At 46.3% G+C, this 19,932-nt stretch overlaps 1 protein-coding gene across 2 annotated transcripts in view; it reads right to left on the reverse strand.

Annotated features, from left to right (window-relative positions):
- ZBTB16 (zinc finger and BTB domain containing 16) overlaps positions 1 to 19,932 on the reverse strand; it is a 190,936-nt gene that overhangs the window by 97,192 nt on the left and 73,812 nt on the right. For both annotated transcript variants that reach the window (XM_028514285.2, XM_036028537.1), the window contains exon 3: positions 667 to 764. In XM_028514285.2, coding sequence (XP_028370086.1) covers positions 667 to 764 — 98 coding nt within the window. The remainder of the gene's footprint in view (positions 1 to 666; positions 765 to 19,932) is intronic.

Below are 19,932 nucleotides of genomic sequence, written 5' to 3' on the forward strand. Positions count from 1 at the left end.
ATGAGGGGAGAGGAAGGCCAAATAAGAAGACAGTCCTCTCTTCTCCCTCAAAATGTGATGCCAAGGCTGAAGGGCAAGGGGACAAGAAGAAAGAGTGCACAGGCCCTGGCAGAAAGCAGGGAGGGGTTCTATAATGGAAGCTAGGTGACCCCTGGGCCTTGAAGCAGCACCACAAGGCCTGCTGTGTCCTTCCTTCCATCAAGACCATCCAGGCACATTGCACGTCAGGAGCTTCTTCCCTTTTCACACCTAATGGGGCAGAGCAGCTTTGCCCAAACATGAGCAAAAACACCAACAGTGCCTAGTCAACCCCACTAGAACAGGGTAAAATTAACTTGCAAAAGACAGCACGGTGTAACTAGCTTTGTATTCCAACCTTTCTATATCTATTTAATTAAAGGCTTCTGTATAATGTGAACCCAATAGTCAGATTCATTAGAGAGCGAGAACCTAATTCCAAAGTTGTTTTGCTAATGAAACCACAGTCTGCTTTAGAAGTCAGATCACACCGTCAGGATGGACTTCTAGCTTCGTGAACCTGGAGGGAGCACCTGAGGGACAAGATGGAGCAAGGCCCCAGCTGGCACCAGGGACACGCATGCTCTGAGTGGGGGCAGAAGGTGGCTGTCTGTGCTCAGAGGGACTGGTCAAGGCGTCCTTCCCTACCTGAATGAGCCAGTAAGTGCATCCTTAGTCGCAAACTATCCAGGAACCGCTTTCCGCAGAGCTCACACCCATATGTCTTCATTCCACTGTGCAGCTTCCTGTAGGAGAAAGGAAAACAGAAGTTGCTGCTGCGCTGGCTGGACAGAAGGCAGGCCCACCCCTATCTGGGGGTTTTGGAGCCATCCCTTCGGCTGGTGAAGGGAGATGGAGGGCATGGGAGCTGGAGATGGGCACCGATGGAAACATGTCCTGGGCCCTTGACTGCCTAGAGCACCCCTTTTTCCTACAGACCCCTGCCCAAGAAGCATCTATTCCTGGTCTTTTCCAGGAGTGAGAAGAACAGGGCATCTCCTAATGCTTCACTCCCTGTCACACATACCAAAAAACAAAAAACAACAAAAACAAAAATCAGATCCAATTTCAGAGGGAAGAAGGAAGAAGCAGGGCCATCAGAGAGACATAATGCTCCCAGTCAGACCAGCAAAAATCATACACGGAGGCCACTGGGCCTCTGCTTAGCTCAGTCACAGCAAGGCCCCCATGCACTGTGGCTGTGCACACACCTGGCCACCCCAAGAGACCTCTGGGTGCAGGAGGGCTGTACCTGTGTCTTTACTCTCATATCCTTAGATCCCACTCTAGTGGTAACTAGCAGCCATTGAATAAGCTTATTAATGAACCGATGTATTCATAGACACGAGACGTGTCTCTCTCTGGGCTTCTCAGAACCACAGTGACTCCCCAACACACACACCCTTCCCCTAAGGCCCAGCTAAGAAATAGATGCCTTCTCTCTATTTCTTGCTGCAGGGTGAGCCTTAATAGAAAGAAAGGCTTCAGGAAACCAGGTCATATTCTCTAAGTGAAAGGTGGTAGTAGTAATTTTTGGCTTTCCCAGGTACTTTCACACACATTACCTCACTTTACCATCACTGCAACTCTGAGAGGAGGGTTGGGCACATATGATCACCCCAGGAAGACAGAGGCCCTATTCACAAGTAACCATGGGCCCAGCCTACAACAATGCTCTGACCCCCTAACTCCCAAACCCAGGGCCATTCCCACCAGACCCCACTGCTCGGTCAGGAGCCAGCAATGGAGCCAGTAAGTGCAGGGAAGCAGGTGGGCCAGTGGGGAGCTGAGCACTGAGAGGAGGGTCAAGTGCACACGGCCGAGGCTCTGAGCGGCTGGCTGGCGTGTGGGCCACCTGGCCTGGAGCACTGACTCTCCTCCCACCCACACTCCTGTTCTCAGGCCCTTACATGCCTCTGCCACGTCCACCATCCACCGCTACCCACCTCTGCACCTCACCCACCACCTCCAAGGCACTTGGCCTGAGGAACAGCTGGGCAATGGCAGCCAAGGGCAGGAGCCAAGAATGGTGGGGCAGGCAGAAGACATATAAGCCTCCCTTCCAGACAACATTCTATTGCAATCAGAATGTTGATGTGTTAAGACCATAGTAAAAGTTTGGAGAGCAGCTGCTATTGATAGACAAACACGGGAGGCAAGAGGGAATATTACACACTGAAGCCAGCAGCACCCAGGTCCAGGCCTTAGTGCCCCAGTCATGACAACCAAACTAAGCCACCCACTGCCACCACCTTCAAAGCCCCACAATGAGGACCCAGCAGTGTGTGAAAACCATGCAGGCCCACAGGTGGGCTTCCTCAGCTCTGCAGTCTCTGGGCCACAGTGGCCTGAAGACAGCATATGGTGTCCGGTGTGCATGGCCTCTGAGAGCCGTCACACCCGGTCCCCAAAGTAGAGCTCTTTCTCAATCACGGTTTTGTTTGCTAGCTTTCCCTTTACCTCCTTGCCAAAGACAACAAATGATTTCTCAATCACACAAACACACACCCTCGTCCTCAACACCATAGTGCACCCCACCCCCATGTTATCTTACTCCTGGCCACGGATGATCCAATCCAATTGAGAAATACTAACAGTACAGAACATTTTAACTGAACATTCTTAACTCTAAATGTATTTCACAATGCTAGGCACTTGGACATGTCTTAACAGCAGTCTGGGCAAACCGTGTTTTTAAACACAGAGGCCCCCTTATCCATCAGGGACACGTTCCAGCGGATGACTGAAACTCCAAGTAGCACCAAACCCTATTTATATACTATGTTTTTTCCTAGACATACCTACCTACCAATAGTAAAGTTTAATTTATAAATTAGGCAAACGAAGTAAGAACTAATGATAAAATAGAACAATTATAACAATATACTATAACAACAATTATGCTAATGTGGTCTCCCTCTTTCAAAATAGCTTACTGTACTACACTCACCCTTCTTCTCAGGATGGCATGAGATGACACAGTCCCTACGTGATAAGATGAAGTGAGATCACATGTGACACAGAGTTAGGCTACTACTGGCCTTCTGAAGATAGGTTAGAAGGAGGATCATCTGTATCAGGTGGTTCTGGACCATCCAGCTGTTGACAATGTCAGCAGCTGGATGTCAGGAGCAGGCAATGTCAATGGTTGGGAAAACTTGGTATTTTCGGACCATGGTTGACTGCAGGCAACCGAAACCGTGGAAGGTGAAACTGTGGTCAAGGGGACAGAGACTACGTACCCAGGCATGTGAGTGTGTGTAAATGCACATGAGCATGCACATGCATAACAGCTGAATATTCCTGTCACTTGCCAGGCGTGACTGATGTTTGCTTTTCTGTTAGATGGTCCAGGAGTGGCAAAGCTCTATTCACAGGTTGTTCAGCAAGTGAAACTCTTGCCCACATTCATGGTCACAGCTGGTGGCTGCTAGTGTGTGAGTTTCAGTCTTATTTATTTTCATCCTTTTCTTCACTAGTGATTTCTTAACTCCCAGGGGTGCCTACTTCTCAGGAGGTGACTGTCAGAAGGAACAGGGGGACAAACACCCATTCACATTTGTTTTCCAAAAGGACTATGGAGTGACCAGTCTTCTTGGTCCAGCAGCCACCACCAGGATTAACATCCCCAACTTGCCCTGGGATTCCCATCCCTTCTCCCTACAGATTGCACGTGAAGTTTTCTCCTAAATGAACACTTTCTGAGTAACCTCTCTGTATTTTTCCTACATGAGAATGATTTGCCTGGCAATTAGTGGAAGTGGCTTTCTTGGCCAACTCCACTGGTGTAGTGTGAAAGGTGGCGTACCCTAGCCCTCTGCTACAGAGGTGGTAGGGTGCAGGGGAGGATGCTGGGTGAGCAGCCAGAAGACCTGGATCCTTATCCTGACTCGGCCATTTATTTACTTTATGACCTTGGACAAATTATACTGTCACAATATCTCTACCTTTTTTTCACCTGTAAAGTGATGGGGGTGATATCTAAGGTTTTGGCCCTGTCTGGAGCCAAAATTTTATTATTGAAAAGTCTTACCCATATAGCCCTGACTAGTGCAGCTCAGTTGGTTGGGCATCGTCCCGCAAAGTGAAAGGCTGCACCAGCGCTCAATTCCCAGTCAGGGCACATGCCTGGGTTGCAGGTTCAGTCCCCAGTCTGGGCGCATATGAGCAGCAAGCAATCGATGTTTCTCTCCTTTTCTTTCTCCCTCCCTTCCCCTCTCTCTAAAAATAAATAAATAAAATCTTTTTTTTAAGTCTTACCCTTATCCTTGTACCTGGCCTCCAAGGAATTCCTTAGGAGCATTATTTATTCCCCCTGAGCCACATTTCCACTTGGGTGATGTCCCACAACACCATGCAATCAAGTTAAATCAAGGTAACCCAAGCAAAAATCGGCATCTGATCTGAGAAATCTATTCATTTAAAAACATTCTAATACACATAATATGAGTCTCCTCCTTTTCTCACTTGTGGTCTATCTTTCAGTTAAAGAATCTTCCAGAACTCGTCACCAAGCTCTCTTCTGGTGCAATGCACTACCCAGCCTTCAGAGACACAGGTGTCCTATCCTATTCAATGCTTAGGATAAAGACACTGGCCTGCACCTGACCCACTAACTCAGTGCCCTGCACAGGTTAAAACAGGCATCCATGTGACCCCACAGGAGTACAAGAACAAAGGTCCCTCCCACTGCAGAGAGACCAGGGCAAAGCACAAAGTTTGGAAGAGTAAAAGGGAGCACCTCACAGGCGCTGGTAGTTCAACAGAACCCAACACTGGTCAGCCCATGTCTTTAATTACTGTTCAGACACCAAGGGAAGAATGTGAAAAAGTAGCGCTTTCTTGTAATTAAAATGAAAAGAATTTGAGTGCATTCAGGCACTTGGTGACCAACAGACTCTCTATGGCACAGTCTGCAGAATGGCCAATGTGGAAATAGAATTCCAGCTGGTTTTGGGAGTAAAGTACACATTTATATGAGCTCATGTCTGTATGAGACCACAACCTCCGCCACCACTACCACCTTAGGCAACAGCCAAGCATTTTAACTAAAATGGAAATTTGGCCACCTCCTTTCTTCTTGCTGCACACACTCCTCTTCTCCCAGCTTGGTCCTGTCTTTTCACAAGGTTTAACTGCTCCTGGCCACCTGATGCCACTAAGGAAGAAGGAGGCGGGGGACATTTTTGCACCTTGCCGAACACTGCCTTGGTTTTCACACTCTCTCCTCTGAGAAGAAGCAACATTGCTGAACACAGTTTTGAAAGTGACCCAGTTCCAGCATGGCCCACGCATCTCCACTCGTGCTCAGCAGAGGAACAATCTCCCCCACAGGCTTCAGGCCGCCCATATTTGGGAAGCAGGCCCAAGAACTCACCCACCCCCAGCTCCGCCCCACTACAGACGACACCTGGCCCACTGGGTAAACTCACCTTGAATTGAACACATTTTCATTTCTGTCCAAAAAGACAAAAAAAATAACCTCTAACAGGTTTCTAGCTATTTGCTCAAGAAAACAGAATCATTATTAGAAATTAAGGCTAAGTAAATTTGAACCTTTTAACAAGCAACAACAGAGAGAGACTCATTCTTTCTCACAGATTCTCAACCACAATTCTCACCAGGCCAGCAAGTACACGTTCATCCAAACCCTTTTTGTACTACTGTGAGTCTGAAAATGTTAAGAGTTCATCTGCCTTAGCCTGTAAATGATATAATAGCAGGACATAATGGCAAGGCAACATTATGCTATATATATAGCATAATGTTTATTTTTCCTTTTTTTCCTTAAAGAAGTTCCTCTGTCTAAGGTGGGGGTCTAGGCCATCCCTCCTCTCAACCTAATAATATTCCAAGTATAAAAGCTGATTCATGGGCAGCCTCCAACCCAGTTCTGGGCCTTGTCCTCTGGCTCCCTAAGTCCATACAAGAAAGCCAATGGCTCTTTCATCACTGCACGAAGTCTGAGCCTCAGACCAATCTCTCATCCCTCAGGATCAGCCTTCACCTCCCCCAGGCCATCTGGAACACAACAGCAGAGAAAGCAGGAACAAGGGGAGACCCATTTCCCCTACCTTCAGGCTCCAGGCACAGCTGACCATCACAGCTATTCCCTAAGGGACCAGAAGAAGCTTGGCCCACCTCTTGTTACACGCAGCCAAGGACAAAGAGGACAATGCTAAGAGAAAGGACAGCAGGACTGCGTGCCTGAGAGGGAGGGGTTCAAAGCTCAGTACCACCAAAGTTCTAGTTCTTCCTAAGTTCCTCTGCCCAGAGACAAACATGGTCCAAGCAGATCAATAGGCAGGGCACATTTAGAGAGGAAATTCTATTCCAGCAGCCTAAGGTCTGCACTCCCTCAGTCTCTTCCTAGGAGCTCAAGTTGTCTGACCTGGGAGCTCTGCTGGCAGACCAGCGCTGAGAACTAGGATCTGTCACTGGGACAAGCAAGGTGGGGGGGACTCCATAGCTGGACCACCCACCTTTGAATGAGGAAAAATAAAGTAGAGAATCCATCCTATATGGGCTGTGATAAAGTGATGTTCTCCTTGTTCTCAACTTAACAGACTCCATCCCCCAAACCAACATTCAGCTCTGGCCTCTGTGGGCCCGTAGGTACTTCCCACTCCTTGGTCTGAGCTGTTCCACACGCAGAAGTCACCTTGATGCCTAGGGCTTTTGCTTTCTGATCCCATGACCAGCAACCTGACCAGAAGCAACTGACCTCTGCAGTGCTTCTGGGGGTACTCAGACCAGGCAAGGGCAAGACGGGAGATTCTGTGAATCAGGTGCAAACCGATGTCTAAATGACCCCCTTTTCTCAAAAGGCTGCTGCTGCCCACATGGGACCAATATGCTCCATGATCTTCTACTTACCATTGGAACCCAGCCACCACCCAAGCCTCCTGCCCCTCTCCTGAGTGGGACCTGGCCAAGTGGCACTGACTTGCTGCCTTGTCTCCCCATGTCGTAGGCATGGTGTGAGGTGGGTCCCTTCATGGCACTCAGCCTCTCAAAATACTCTCAGTCTCCAAAGCAACTAAGGACTCCTAAACCCAGTGGGAAGAGAAACTTCCCCTGGTCTCACTCACCTCTCAAAGTAGAAACAGAACTGGAAAAGGGATTAGCGTATGTATGTGCTTCAGCAATGGGCTTACTCTTTTTCCCAAGACCCTTAAGTTCAAAAGGTTCCTGCAGTATCTGTTTACCTTTCATTGAAACAAGAGGGAGGCCAGGCAATCGATGACATTAGACACACCCAGTGTCATTCTCCTTATGTACTTTCTTGGAGTATCAAGTTCGAAATTCAGGACTAAGCCAATTACAAATTATTCCAAACTTGAAGCTCCTTGAGGACAGGAACCGTGAATTTATTTCTGCCTCCCAACCCCTCAGCACAGACGCAGGCAGACAGAGCAGACACAGGAGAGGCTATTGCTGGTGAAGCCACTGTCAGCCTCCCCAGGACAGAGCGAGACCTGACCACACAACCCTGCTCTGGGACTGCCTGGGATCAACGAGGAGGCCTGCCACCGCCCAGAAGAAAAGACAGAAGAAAAGACGAGGGATAGTTCTGATCTTGGCTACAGAATGGGTCACTTTCATTTTCTCAAGGCGTAAGGGAAATTACCCTTTTACCCACTTTTTTAAAATGTTGAGATTAAATAGTCATTTGACAAGCTGTGAGTGCTTAGCTGGTATTACCACAAATTATCCTTCTGGCAATAGAGTTCATTGCTCTCTGACTAGTCAATATTAATAAACATTACCAAATGCTTTTACAACACAATTTATTTTTTAATACAGCTCTTTAAGTATGCCATAAAGTAAATATACCAATAAAAGGCAAGGATTTCAAATATGGGATTAAAAAAGCAACCAAGAACTAACAGAGTGCTAGTTAACACCTTCCGTGCTGCAGTGCTTATGGGTGGGGGGTAGACACAGCAAGTGCCCCTCTGCTGGGTGCAGACCAGTGGAGCTGTGGAAGATGGTGGCCATTTGCTGGTTTTGGAGCCTTTTAAAGGAGGGGAAAAGAAAACCAAAGAAGGCACATTTTCTCAAGGCTCATCTACATTAAAGATATGGCACCCTAACTGGCATAGTGGGCCGTGGGCAGGTGACTTGGTTTTCATTCCAGCCCTGTCAGTGACCATCCACTGACCTTGGTGACATCACTCACTCTCTCTCACTTCACACCTTTGCTACAACACAAGAGTTGAGTTAGATGATTTCTTAGGTCCCTTCCAATCGGGTCCATATGAGACAGAAAGGCTGTGGGGCTGACATGGGCCTGTGCTAGCCGGACGACAGCCTCCTTCATGAAGGAATCATTAACCGGAGTCCTCCCCTCGACTTCTGTCATTGACCCCAGGGAAGAGGAGAGATTCAGTGCATTTTTGTTGAATGAATAAGCAAACATGAAAAGGAATTCAAAGAGGAAAACGTAGGGGTAAAAAAAACACAACACACACACACACACACACACACACACACGCCCAATGCAAGAACAGTTGTCCCTATTGTCCAAAAGCAAGGGGCTCTACGGGGTTCTCAGAAAGAAAGCCATGCATCCTGCCTTGGCCTGGGATCAAGCTCAACCTGGTGCTGACTGGAGAGTGTAAGGAGCTGTCCTGAGCTTTGAAAATATGAGGAAGGACAATGGCATTCCCCGCGGCCATAACCGCACCGAGTACAGTGCCTTCAGATAAGGCTGTTGAGAGTGTTCAAATACGGTGTCAGAAATGACAAAGGGGCATTCTAATCTCCCCACAGCAACTGCTCGGAGAAGGGTCTTCACGGCTGCTGAGCACCAGGAGGCCTGGGCTTCTGGCTGTTACGTAACAGGTCCTTTGTTTTAAAATACTGAGTTCTCCTAAGTCATTTATTTGAAATATCTCTATCAACAAATTTCACCAAGAACAAAAGTTTTTCATTTGTGTGCTAGGCTTTAGGATGATCTTATCGCAAACAATCTCATACAGTCTCTTTCAACAAGGTTTTAGCGTGCTTATCTGTGAAGTTCCTGGTAGCCAAATATGATTGAAACGTTCTATTTATGCTCACTGGATTAAGGAGATGTTGCAAAACTGCACAAAAACCTGGCAGATGTAAGCAAGGTATTACAGCCTGGGCAGTTAAGATCTGAGGGAAAGGGATCAATACACACTTTTGTAGTTTTCTTTCTTTTTCTTTTCTAAAGAAACCAGAAAGGTTGTGGAGGAGGAAAGGAAGGGGAGGAGGAAAAATAGTAAAATACCTTAAGATTTACAGCTTCTCAGAGCTTTTGCCAAACCCAAAGCAGGGCACCATGATGCATGTTTGATGATGTCAGCCCAAGGGAAACAAAAAATAAACCCAAAATATTCTCTCCAGATATTAAAAGGCCCTCCCTATAAGGGAAATGAACTACAGTTATGCAGGAACAGGGTTTTTGGGTTTTCTCTCTCACACCCATATGAGGCATTAAATGAGCACACATAGCCAACTTCTGAGAAAACAGGTTTCAAAAAGCTACAGATTCCTCCTCTATCTTCCTCTTTTGTCTGGGTGTGAGGAGGAAACGTTGTCTCCTGGTTATCAGGCTCATTTTTGCATGTTCACACTTTAGCCAGGAAGCCAAAATGCTACCTTCACATCCCACAGACCAGCCGTGGATGCTCGGAGACTGCTGAAAATAACTGAGGCTTATTACAGACCTAAGAAGAAAGTTCCTATGGAATTAAACCCTTTGAAAACCTTCGTAATGCATATTGCCTCATTTTTTCTGCCTTAGTACACTGAAAATTAAATTACTTTTCTATGAGGATTCTGAGCTGTAGGGTCATCATTCTAAACATTAGTGGTGAACACAGAATAAGAGACTGGGCAGATTAACCTGTCGGACACCAAATCACATTGTGAAAGTTGTCATTCTAATGAAAGGAAAGGGCAAAAACCAAATACATAGTGATTCCACTGACGGCTCTTCTTTTTCTTCTATCAAAAATTTTAAAAAGCAAATAAATCTAGTTAATTGAGACTTTATAATAATAACGTTAACATTTCTATATCTGTTGCATGTGACTCTGAAAGTGCCTCCTAAGGATCATCTCAACCACCCTGGGCTGAGGAAGAGAGAGCTGTCCCCATTCTGTGGATAAGGAAAACTGAGACTAATGGATTTACTGCCCCAAGTTAGCAGGTGGAAGCCTTCAGATTTCCCACCTCGGGATCCACATTCACATTTACCCACCTGAGGAGAGACTATCCACCCTGCCCATAAACATCCTCGCAGAGATGCCTCCTGAAAGTAGCAGGAAAACCACCAGCAAGAAGGGGTATACTTAGAGACAGGGAGAGCACACCTGGGATTCCCCTGATCCTAGTCAGACAGAAGCAAAAACAGAAGAGCCTGGAAGACAGGTAGGCTGAATGATGGCACCTGGTGTCCACAGCTAGACTGGGTCTCTGAAGGACTTTCCAACCTCCTACAGGGAAGGCTCACTGCCTCGTCTCCTACTGCTATTTACTCTCTACCTGTTAAACCCCTACTGTGTGCCAGGTTCTGGGAAACTAAGACTGAACTTGAACCGCAGTCTACCTAAGTAGGTTGTATAACAACATTATTCTCCTTTACTGTATTTTATTGATTTCCTTTCTAATAGTTAACACAATTTTTATAAATGTATGTGTATACACACACACACACACACACACATTACTAGTATTCTTTATCTCTCCTAGACCATAATCTACATGAAGGTAGAAACCATCTGCTACATCCTCAGAGTCTGGAACAGTGCCTGGTGTACAGTAGGCATTCAATACACATTTTTAAGTAACAGGTTGATTGAGGTATTATCCATATCATGAAAGTCAGCCTTTTAAAACGTACCATTCTGTGGTCTTTAGTGTTTTCACAGAGCTGTGTAACCATCTGACGCCAGAACATTTTCATCACCCCCATATCTGTACCACTCTGACAACCATTCGTCTATCTCCCTCTCTGGGTTTGCCTGTTCTGAATATTACACATAAATGTAGTCATACAGTATGTGGTCTTTTGTGTTTGCCTTCTTTCACTTAACATAATGTTTTTCAGATTTATCCATGTTGTAACTTGTATCAGTACTTCATTCCTTTTTATTGTGAAATAATATTCCATGGCATGGGTATATACCATATTTAATTTATCCATTCATCAGTCAATGAACATGTGGTTGTTTCCACCTTTTGGCAATATGAATAATGCGGCTATAACCATTTGTATACAAGTTTCATCTGTGGACATATGTTTCCACATCCCCTGGGCAGTTGCTGGGTCAATGGTAACTCCATATTTAACCTTTTAAGAAACAGCCACCCTGTTCTCTGAGGCGGCTGCACCCTTTTACATTCCCATCGGCAATGTATGAGGGTTCTGATTGCTCAATACATTTTTGAACTAAATGAATAAATGAATGAAGATTCTGCTGCCCACAGAGAAGGGGATAAATTTCTTGGCTCCTCTGATAAACTGGCATCTTCATCTGTAGACATGACATGCCACACTCATGTTTAATAGAAACCCCAAAGAAAGCTATTTATATTTAGTTCATTCTAGGCAGAGAATCAAATGAAAAATGAACACAGGAAAGTAAAATACCAGGCAGCTCAAAGTGGACACTACCTTCACATGTGATTTCAAACCTCTCCCTCCACCCCATGTCCAGACCCAGTAATTTAATCACATACACTCCTTAAATAGATTGGGTTGGAAAAATATGAGCAGGATCTCAGTTTAAGTGCCACTGACTTTGATTTGGTCAGCAATGAGGGGAGCTCTCTTTGACAGCCCTGCTATCTACGATGGAAGCTTTGAAAGTATATTTAATAATACTTAAAATAAAACACACACACAAAAATATTTCCGGCAAACCCTGAGAGAGGGACCCATGGAGCTGAGAACATGGGCCAGCCGAGAGCAAGGCTGGCTTCTCTTCCTGAGCTTGTTCCAGTGGGCAGGGTGTCGAAGCAGGCTGCAGGAAGAGCTCTGTGATGGGTTCCCCAAACTTCTTCCCCCCCTTTTCTTTCTTTGTATGAGAAGACCACAGTATTCCTTTCAGCACAGACTCCGAGCAAAGAACAAACAAACAAAGGCTGGGACAGAGCAAGGCCCCTCGCAAGCTGCAGGTAATTAAAACAGCCTGTAAATGCCCCAGCAGAAAGCACTTCAAAGAGACAGTAATTCCAGCAATGGCCAGTCAAGGCTGTGTGGTGTAAAAATTATGAGTTTTCCCAACAGGGAGCTTTGAAAAGGAGAGGGGCTGGTGGCAAAGGGAGGGAGAGCCACACAGAAGACACTTACAATTGGTGTCCATACCCTGTGTACTCGGGACTGGGTGCATGTGTTTGTTTGTGTGTGTGTGGCACGCAGGCGGGCAAGAGAAAGAGGGACACTGTGCATGTGTTTGGTGAGAGCACACATTTATCAACGCCGAGAGGCTCCAAGAGTGTGGGCATGGAGATAAAAGAAAAAATAAAATAAAAGCAACAAATACGCATCCTCTCCCCCTGCTGGGCCTGGTTTTCATGGGAAGGAGGACCAGGCAGCCTGCACGCTCCACCAGCCCCTAACTTGTAAGCCTGCCGAGCCAGCGTGCACAAAATGCATAATGCCAGCTACTCAGGGCCCAGCCCGGCCAAGGCCCAGGCGGCTCTCTGGATATGCCCGGACTTTTCATCTCACAGACACACACACACACCACAAGCTATGTTACCTCAAAACAAAGGATGGATGGAGGGAAAAAAGGAGGTTCTTAACCTTGACTTTGACTGTTTTCGTTACATCCTCTGTGCCGCCTGCCTGGTGCCTGTGCCCCAGGGGATGCGATGGCCAGTCCACAGCATGGAACTGATGCACGTGAGAACAGGGGTGGCAGCCTCGGTGCACAGGGACCTGGCCTCACTCTTAAATACACGACACAGAAAACCAAACTGACACACACATCAGTGGTCACTTCACCATAACATCGCACATCTTTTTAAAAAGCCAGCAGGCCCCGACCAGGTGGCTCAATCAGTTGAAGTGGTGTCCCGTACACTAAAAGGTCATGGGTTCAATTCCTGTTCATGGCACATACCTAGATTTCATGTTTGATGAAATCTAAATCCCAGTTGGGGCACATGTGAGAAGGCAGACAATCGATGTCTCTCTCTCACATAGATGCTTCTCTCTCTCTCAAAGCAATGAAAAAAAATGTCCTCAGGTAAGAATTTAAAAAAATAATAATAAAATAAATTTCAAAACCCTATCAGTAGTGTATTTTTCCTGTATTCTCTCTAAAGGGACCTAATGCCCACAAAGGAACATTTCCCCAGTCAGGAGAGTCAATATTATCACCAGAGGCCTCCCCTGGTCCCTCCACTCCCAAATGGACCAAAAGCTGTCCATTTTGGTCCTGTGGTGTGTGTCTACAGCTGTGCCAATGGCACTGGGGCTGCATCTGCTTGCTTGTCTGGCTCTCCAACTCAGTGGAAAACTACCTGAAGACATGGCGTTGCCTCATTTCTCTGTATTTGCAAGCCTAGCAAATGCCATGCCATCAGTGGGGGCTCTCAAGACATGTTTGGGGTGAGTACACTGGTGCGTGCTTCTGGGCAATACTGCTGAGTGAGGGCCATATAGCATCTTGCACAGACCCTGGTATCCAGCTGCTCCTCACCCTCCTCAGGCAGCCAAAGGTTCATGTGGCCACAGGACCCTCAGAACCTATAAGCAAGTCCACACTGGAGGCCACATAGAAACGGACAAGGCCAGTGGCTTTATTTCCCCATAAACAAAATCCTGTCCTGCCTCCCTCACAGCCACACTCACTAACTCCTCCCTGACATTGCTGGCTCTAAGCCCACACATAAAAATGTCCTTTACTATTTTTATTTAATGAGCTTTCATTTTCCTCCCCTTCTTAGTAAATGAGAAAGGAAAGCCCACCTCCTAATGGGGATGGGGGAGAGGAAGCAAAGTGGAATCTTTTTAAAATGGGTCATAACTTCATGAAAAGCTTTCTCCTGGACGCCACCCCCAGCCCACCCCCAGCTCTCCGCAAGTCTTCCATCCCCCCTGCCCCCTCCCTTCTCACCATTCAAAACAAGATGCATGGATTTGGGACATTTGATTACTTTTAAGTATATATTTTCTCCTCAAACAGACTAAATACAATGGTTAGGAAATGTGACAGAAAACTATTCGGAGCCATTTATTGCCTTAATACCCACCTTTGTCCAACAGGCAGTTTTGACAACAGCGATAAATTCCAAATTTATGTCAACAGAGCATATGTTGAACACCTCATTTCTGAGCTAAAGCGGCATGCTGCCCTATAAATCACCGTTCTGTTTGAAATGAAAGTAGATTACAGGCCTGTGTTATTGAGCAGTTAGAGCTATAGTCATATAAATCAGAACTTTTAACTCTAGGCAATCCGTTGTGCAATTAACTAAAGGGTACTTTGTCATTTCAAGGCTTCTGCACAGACTTGGCAGGGCTCAGAGCTACTGGGGAAAGAGGTGGGAAGGAAGGAAAAAAAGTTTTTAGGCTACAGGAAGGTTCTTGACTGCAGTGTCATCACACCCCAACCACCCCAACGACCACCAGTGCAAGAACCTGCCTAGACTCCATACTGGCAAAGGCAAGGTCTTAGTCAGCAACTGCCACTAAGACAACATAATACCAAGTATCTGTCCCTAGATCACCTCTGCAAACTCAAGTGCCTGCTCGTTCATTAATTAGGCATTTCCTGAGCACAAACCCTGTGCATAACATTGGTTTAAGTATTAAGATGATGCCAGAGACACTGAGACACTAATAGTAATGCAAACAACAATATCAAGGTGATACTGAGAATGAGGAAGAATTAGAAGAACAAATGTGTACAAAGACATACCTGAGCACTTACCATGCACCAGGCAGTAATTTTGCATTTTCACACATTATCTAATCCAATCCTCGGAACAACCCTATAACGCAGTTATTGTTATTTCCGTTTTGCTGAGGAAGGAACTGAAGTACAAAGAAGTAAACAACTTGCCCAAGGTCATAAAGCTTGTAGGTGGCAGAGCCTGATCCAAAATGAGTAGAGGAAAAAGTTTAAGAACTCAAACTCTGATGCCAGCCCTGATTGCAAATTCTAGGTTACAATTTACTAGCCTTATGAGGCTGGGTTATCTAAATCTCAGTTTTCTCATCTGTCAAGTGGGATAATAACATTGTTCTCCCAGAGGGTAGAAAATGAGATTGTGCACATAAAAAGGCAGCAGTGTTGAGAACATAATGTGTTAAATAAACATTAGCTGAAATAAGGCTGCAGAAAAAGAAAGACAAACCCTTGTCCCCTGGCCAGTTTATAACCTAGCTAGTGAGAAACAGACAGAGAAAGAATCCCGAAAGGAGGATGTGGTAGTGTGGCAAATGTCAACAAAGAACCGAGGTAGATAGTCTGCAGACACAGTGAGACTGAGCCAGCCCTTTCAAGAGTTTTGTAAGCTCTGAAGGGCTATATCTATTCTACTCATGTTAGGGGATAAGACAAATGGAAAGGTCTTAGATAAGGGAAAGAGCTCCAGGTGATGGAGGCATCACAGAAGCCAAGAATTGCTGCTGGGACGAGCAAGTCATCCTGCACAAGCCTTTGGAAGACTGGGAGATTGGCCTGGTTTATCCAGAAGGGTCAGGTGGAGATCTGGGTGGAATAAGCATGCAGAGGTCTCAGAATGGGCTAAAACAGAGGCTAACTTTGATCTCAGCACTGCTGTCATTGAGCAGCACCCAAATCCTCCTTGGAACAATGGAGCTGTCTGGGAGTGCAAGGCTCCATGTGGGCAGAGACCACAGAAGGAGACGGATGGAGAGAAGTGTCTAAATTCTGCACTGAGAATGAGGACATTTCCAAAGACAGTAGTTAGGTCAGTCTTACAGAACAAAATGCCAATGCAAGATCCTTGCCATGCACCTGTAAGATATTTGTGTTCCCCAAGAAGGTATGAGAAGAGAGAGATTGAAAGAGACCACCTATCTGATCTGTTGCCCAGCACAGGTGCCTGGCTCCATGGTGTACAAGCCACTATGGCAGGGAACTCAGAAGTGATGCATTTCTGTGTGCTGCCTGACAGCAACATCTGTCTAATTAAATAGGTCATTGTCCACTGATGAGAGCACAGAGGACAACAAGAACATGAAGTGGAGGTCCTTCACTGCATTACTTCCTCTCCTTGGTCATCTGGAGCTGGGACAATTGGAGAACAGGGGTAGCCAGCTCCCCTTTCTCTCTCAAGAGCTTGGACCAATTGAGAATCAATTACATACTGACTTGGCAAAATGAAATATACAACAAAAGCAGAGGACAACAGCCTGTCCCTTGAATCTTACCATCTAGTTGAAGAGAGAGGACAGTACACAAAATCATATAAACCAGTTCTTATTCATATGCTCAAATGCTGGTTTGCCTCTCACCAGCACACCTAGAGTCAGTGGGGACCAAACCTCAGGGGCCTCCCTGAGGAGGTAAACTCAGGGCTGTGCTCAGAAGACACCAAGGATGTCACAGGGAAAGAAGAGAAGACACTTCAGATGACAGCAAAAGAGGCACAAGAAGAGCATCCTTCCTGAGCTAGGGCAGCCAGCTCAGAGACGAGGGGGCTGGGACTGAGGTGAGGATTGGGGAGTAATGTGAAGTGATTTCAGACCAGAACACTAGTAGGGGAGAAAAGCAGGCACAGAGGGGCCATCACAGGTTTGGGACAGAGAGACGGGACACAAGGATTGTGGTGGTTCAAGAGCAAAGGGCTGACATGCTCTAAGAGCCCTCGATGCCTACCCTTCCTACATGACATATGGTACTACAGAACAGCCGGTCTTGGAGGTGGGCCAGACACTTGCTCTCCGACCTCCACCACAGCCTCCATTCACAGACAAGTGGATTCCACACAAGCATATCAGGGTGATGGGGCCTTCCTGCCACCCACTCTGTGTCAGGTCATTTGCCAGGTGCTCTGTCTCACCTCATTGCTGGATGCCAGCAAGGCAATGAAATGCTGGACAGACACAAGCACCCTCCCCAAGAATCTCCTTCTTACGTACAGGTGGAGGAGCAGACACATACCCACAACACATCCCATCCATCACCATCTGGCTGAGCAAACTGCTGGGCTCTGAGAAACAAAGGGGGAAAAGAAAGTGTCTTAGAGATATTTAATATCTAAAAAGTGGGGGAGCAGATGAAGTATACAAGTTTAATTTAGAAAATCATTGAGGAACTATTATAGTAAAATGAGGCTTCCAGTTTCCAAATAAAGCTGAAGCAATCCCACTGAATAAACTGGCAGAGCTGGCAAGCGAAGGTGCGCTGGAGAGGAGCAGGAAGGAAGGAAGAACGATAAATATAAAAACTGGAGGCAAAGGGGAAGTCGTGAACTGCCAGGGTATTACAGCAGCCCCTTCCCCCTTCAGGACAGAGGATCAGGTTGACCAACGAGCAACCGGAAATCCACAAATCAAAGTGACAGCCTGAAGAAGATCTCCCTTAGTCTGCAGAAGTCTGGTCTCCACGTTCCAGTGACCCCTCATTCCCATGTGTCCATCTGCGTCCCACGTGTCCATTTTCATCCCATGAGTTTCATCTTATAAATATTCACAAAATCACCTCTGGAGGAGGAAGAGGCTAATGCCAACCCTCTTCTGAAATAGAAAACTGGAGCGGGGGCGGGCAGGTGAGGAGCAGCTCCCCTAAAAGGAAGGGAACAGGGAACGACCATTCCATTCATTCAAAGTTGACAAACCGTTACTACCTACTCAATGCAAGTCACAATGTTAGCCAGTGTGAAACGGTTCAAAGAGTTGTAATGCACAGGATATACTCTCAAGGACCTTAAAACTTAGTAGGAAACACAAGACATGTGCATGTAAAAGATTAAAAACCAGTGTAAGCTAGTGACACATAATAAGAACAAGGGACAAGCAGGCTAAACTCAAGATAAACAATGCTAAAAGTTTTGAATTTAGACTCCAAGCAACAAAGCAGAAAATAGCCCCTTCCTATCCAAGGTTTACTGCTTTCTGGGAACACCACACCCATCTCCTAACCCCAGGCATCCCTCCGTGGTTCTTCTATCCTCTCCTGGCTCCACTGTAAAATCCTAAGTCTATCAAGCTGGAAATACCCATCCTAGCCACTCTTTCAGTCACATGGCCTATTTTTCTCTCAAATGGCAGCCCTCAGTGTTAAACCCCATTTCAGCTCTAAGAGTCCTCTCCTGTCCTATGCCACCTACTTTCCCTTCCAGCTTGGAAACAGAGGGCTGATATGTGGGCTTGTCAACAGCTCCCAGGCACTCTTTCATCCTGGTCTCTGACAGGCCACTTCTCACTTGCCACCTTCTTCCTGAGCCAGCCAAGAGAGCAGTGCTCACCTGCATGCCCCCTCCGACCTGTGCAGAACATGGGGCTCCCCACCCTCATCACCAAAATAGGATAATATATGCTCAGGGTAGCCATCAGGGCCTTTCTCCAACTCTATACCACTCATTAGGGGACAGGGAGACAGTGGAGGAGTTCTTCATTGCTGCTGATGCATTGGTTTCACTACAAAACCCATCCTTATACTCTCTGCCCAAAGAGAGGGACATGGTCAACCTTAACGAAATAAACTGAAGCAGAGTGGGCAGGGAACTCCATCTCCCTTCCAAAAAACGCAATCTAATTCATGCACTAATTATTTTGCTGGAAGCTTCCAGGCCTCTCTCTACAAACAGACTAGGAAGTGTCGTGGTCTGGAATCCTCAGGTCTAGTCATAGAAACTGCCATCTGAACATCCACATTGTGTCACTTCGGTGTACCCAACAAGTACGTGGTCAAGTTCCTTCTCCAGTGAGGCTAAGATATAGAAAGTACCAAGGGCAACCTTTTCATCTTTCTCATTTACTCCCCACTCCCTTTTCTTCCCAAGGTACTTGCATCTTAGAGAGGCCAAGAGAGCTTGGAGAGAGGAAGCAGTGAGTGTGATAGAAGGGGCAATGGCTTCTGTAACTAGCTATTGGCTATGACCTTAATCATGACAATGAAGTTTAGTTTCTCTTTTGGTAGAGAGATGAGAGAACAGACTTCAATGGGAGATAATGGATGGTCTCCTGAACAATGTACCCCAAAGGTCACCCAGCATGCTAGAAATAAGAGAAGACACAGATGCAGTGCCTGCTTCCATAGTAGTTTGACATTCTAAGAATCAGGGGCTGAGAGGGCCTGGGAGGGCCTGAGGCTTTCTATGAATCCAGAAACAAGTGTCCTTAAGCATTTCAGACAGAACACCTGGAATAAATATTCTAGGTGACTCCCCAGAAAAGATATGCCACATAGAACAAGGGGAAGTTGTAGACATCTAGGGGGTGGGAGAATAGGACAATAAGAAAGCGTACAGGACATGGTACCTAGCAAAAAGACCTAAGTCACAAATTCCAGAGACAGTATGACATGCCCTTGAAAGGGGCTAAAGCCCTTCAGTTAAATCTGTGTTGAATCTTAAAAACAAAACTGGAACTCGCAAGACAGAGTCATCCTTGGTAGACATTATTCTCAGGTTCCACGGCAAGGGGCAAAACCTCCCAAACCAAACCCTTTGGGAGGCTGATTAGTGTCATTTATCTCTTCTGGGGAACTTCGAACAGCTGATCTCTGCAACTGCCAACGCAAGTCACCCCAGCCCCCAAACTGGCAATACGAAATACCAAGAGCTTAGAACATTCCAAAGCCAGTAAGGAGAAAAGCTCTCAGGTAGTCTGAGATCTCAAGCCTCAGTTTTCCCACCTGTGAAATGAGGATGTTTTTTCCAACTTTGACAGCCTAGGGACACATCTGTGGTCTATGAGCTCATGAGCCCCTCGCCCATTTGGGGGCAAGACCC

Source organism: Phyllostomus discolor, chromosome 6 (assembly GCF_004126475.2).
Source record: "Phyllostomus discolor isolate MPI-MPIP mPhyDis1 chromosome 6, mPhyDis1.pri.v3, whole genome shotgun sequence".
In the NCBI taxonomy this organism is placed as follows: Eukaryota; Metazoa; Chordata; class Mammalia; order Chiroptera; family Phyllostomidae; genus Phyllostomus; species Phyllostomus discolor.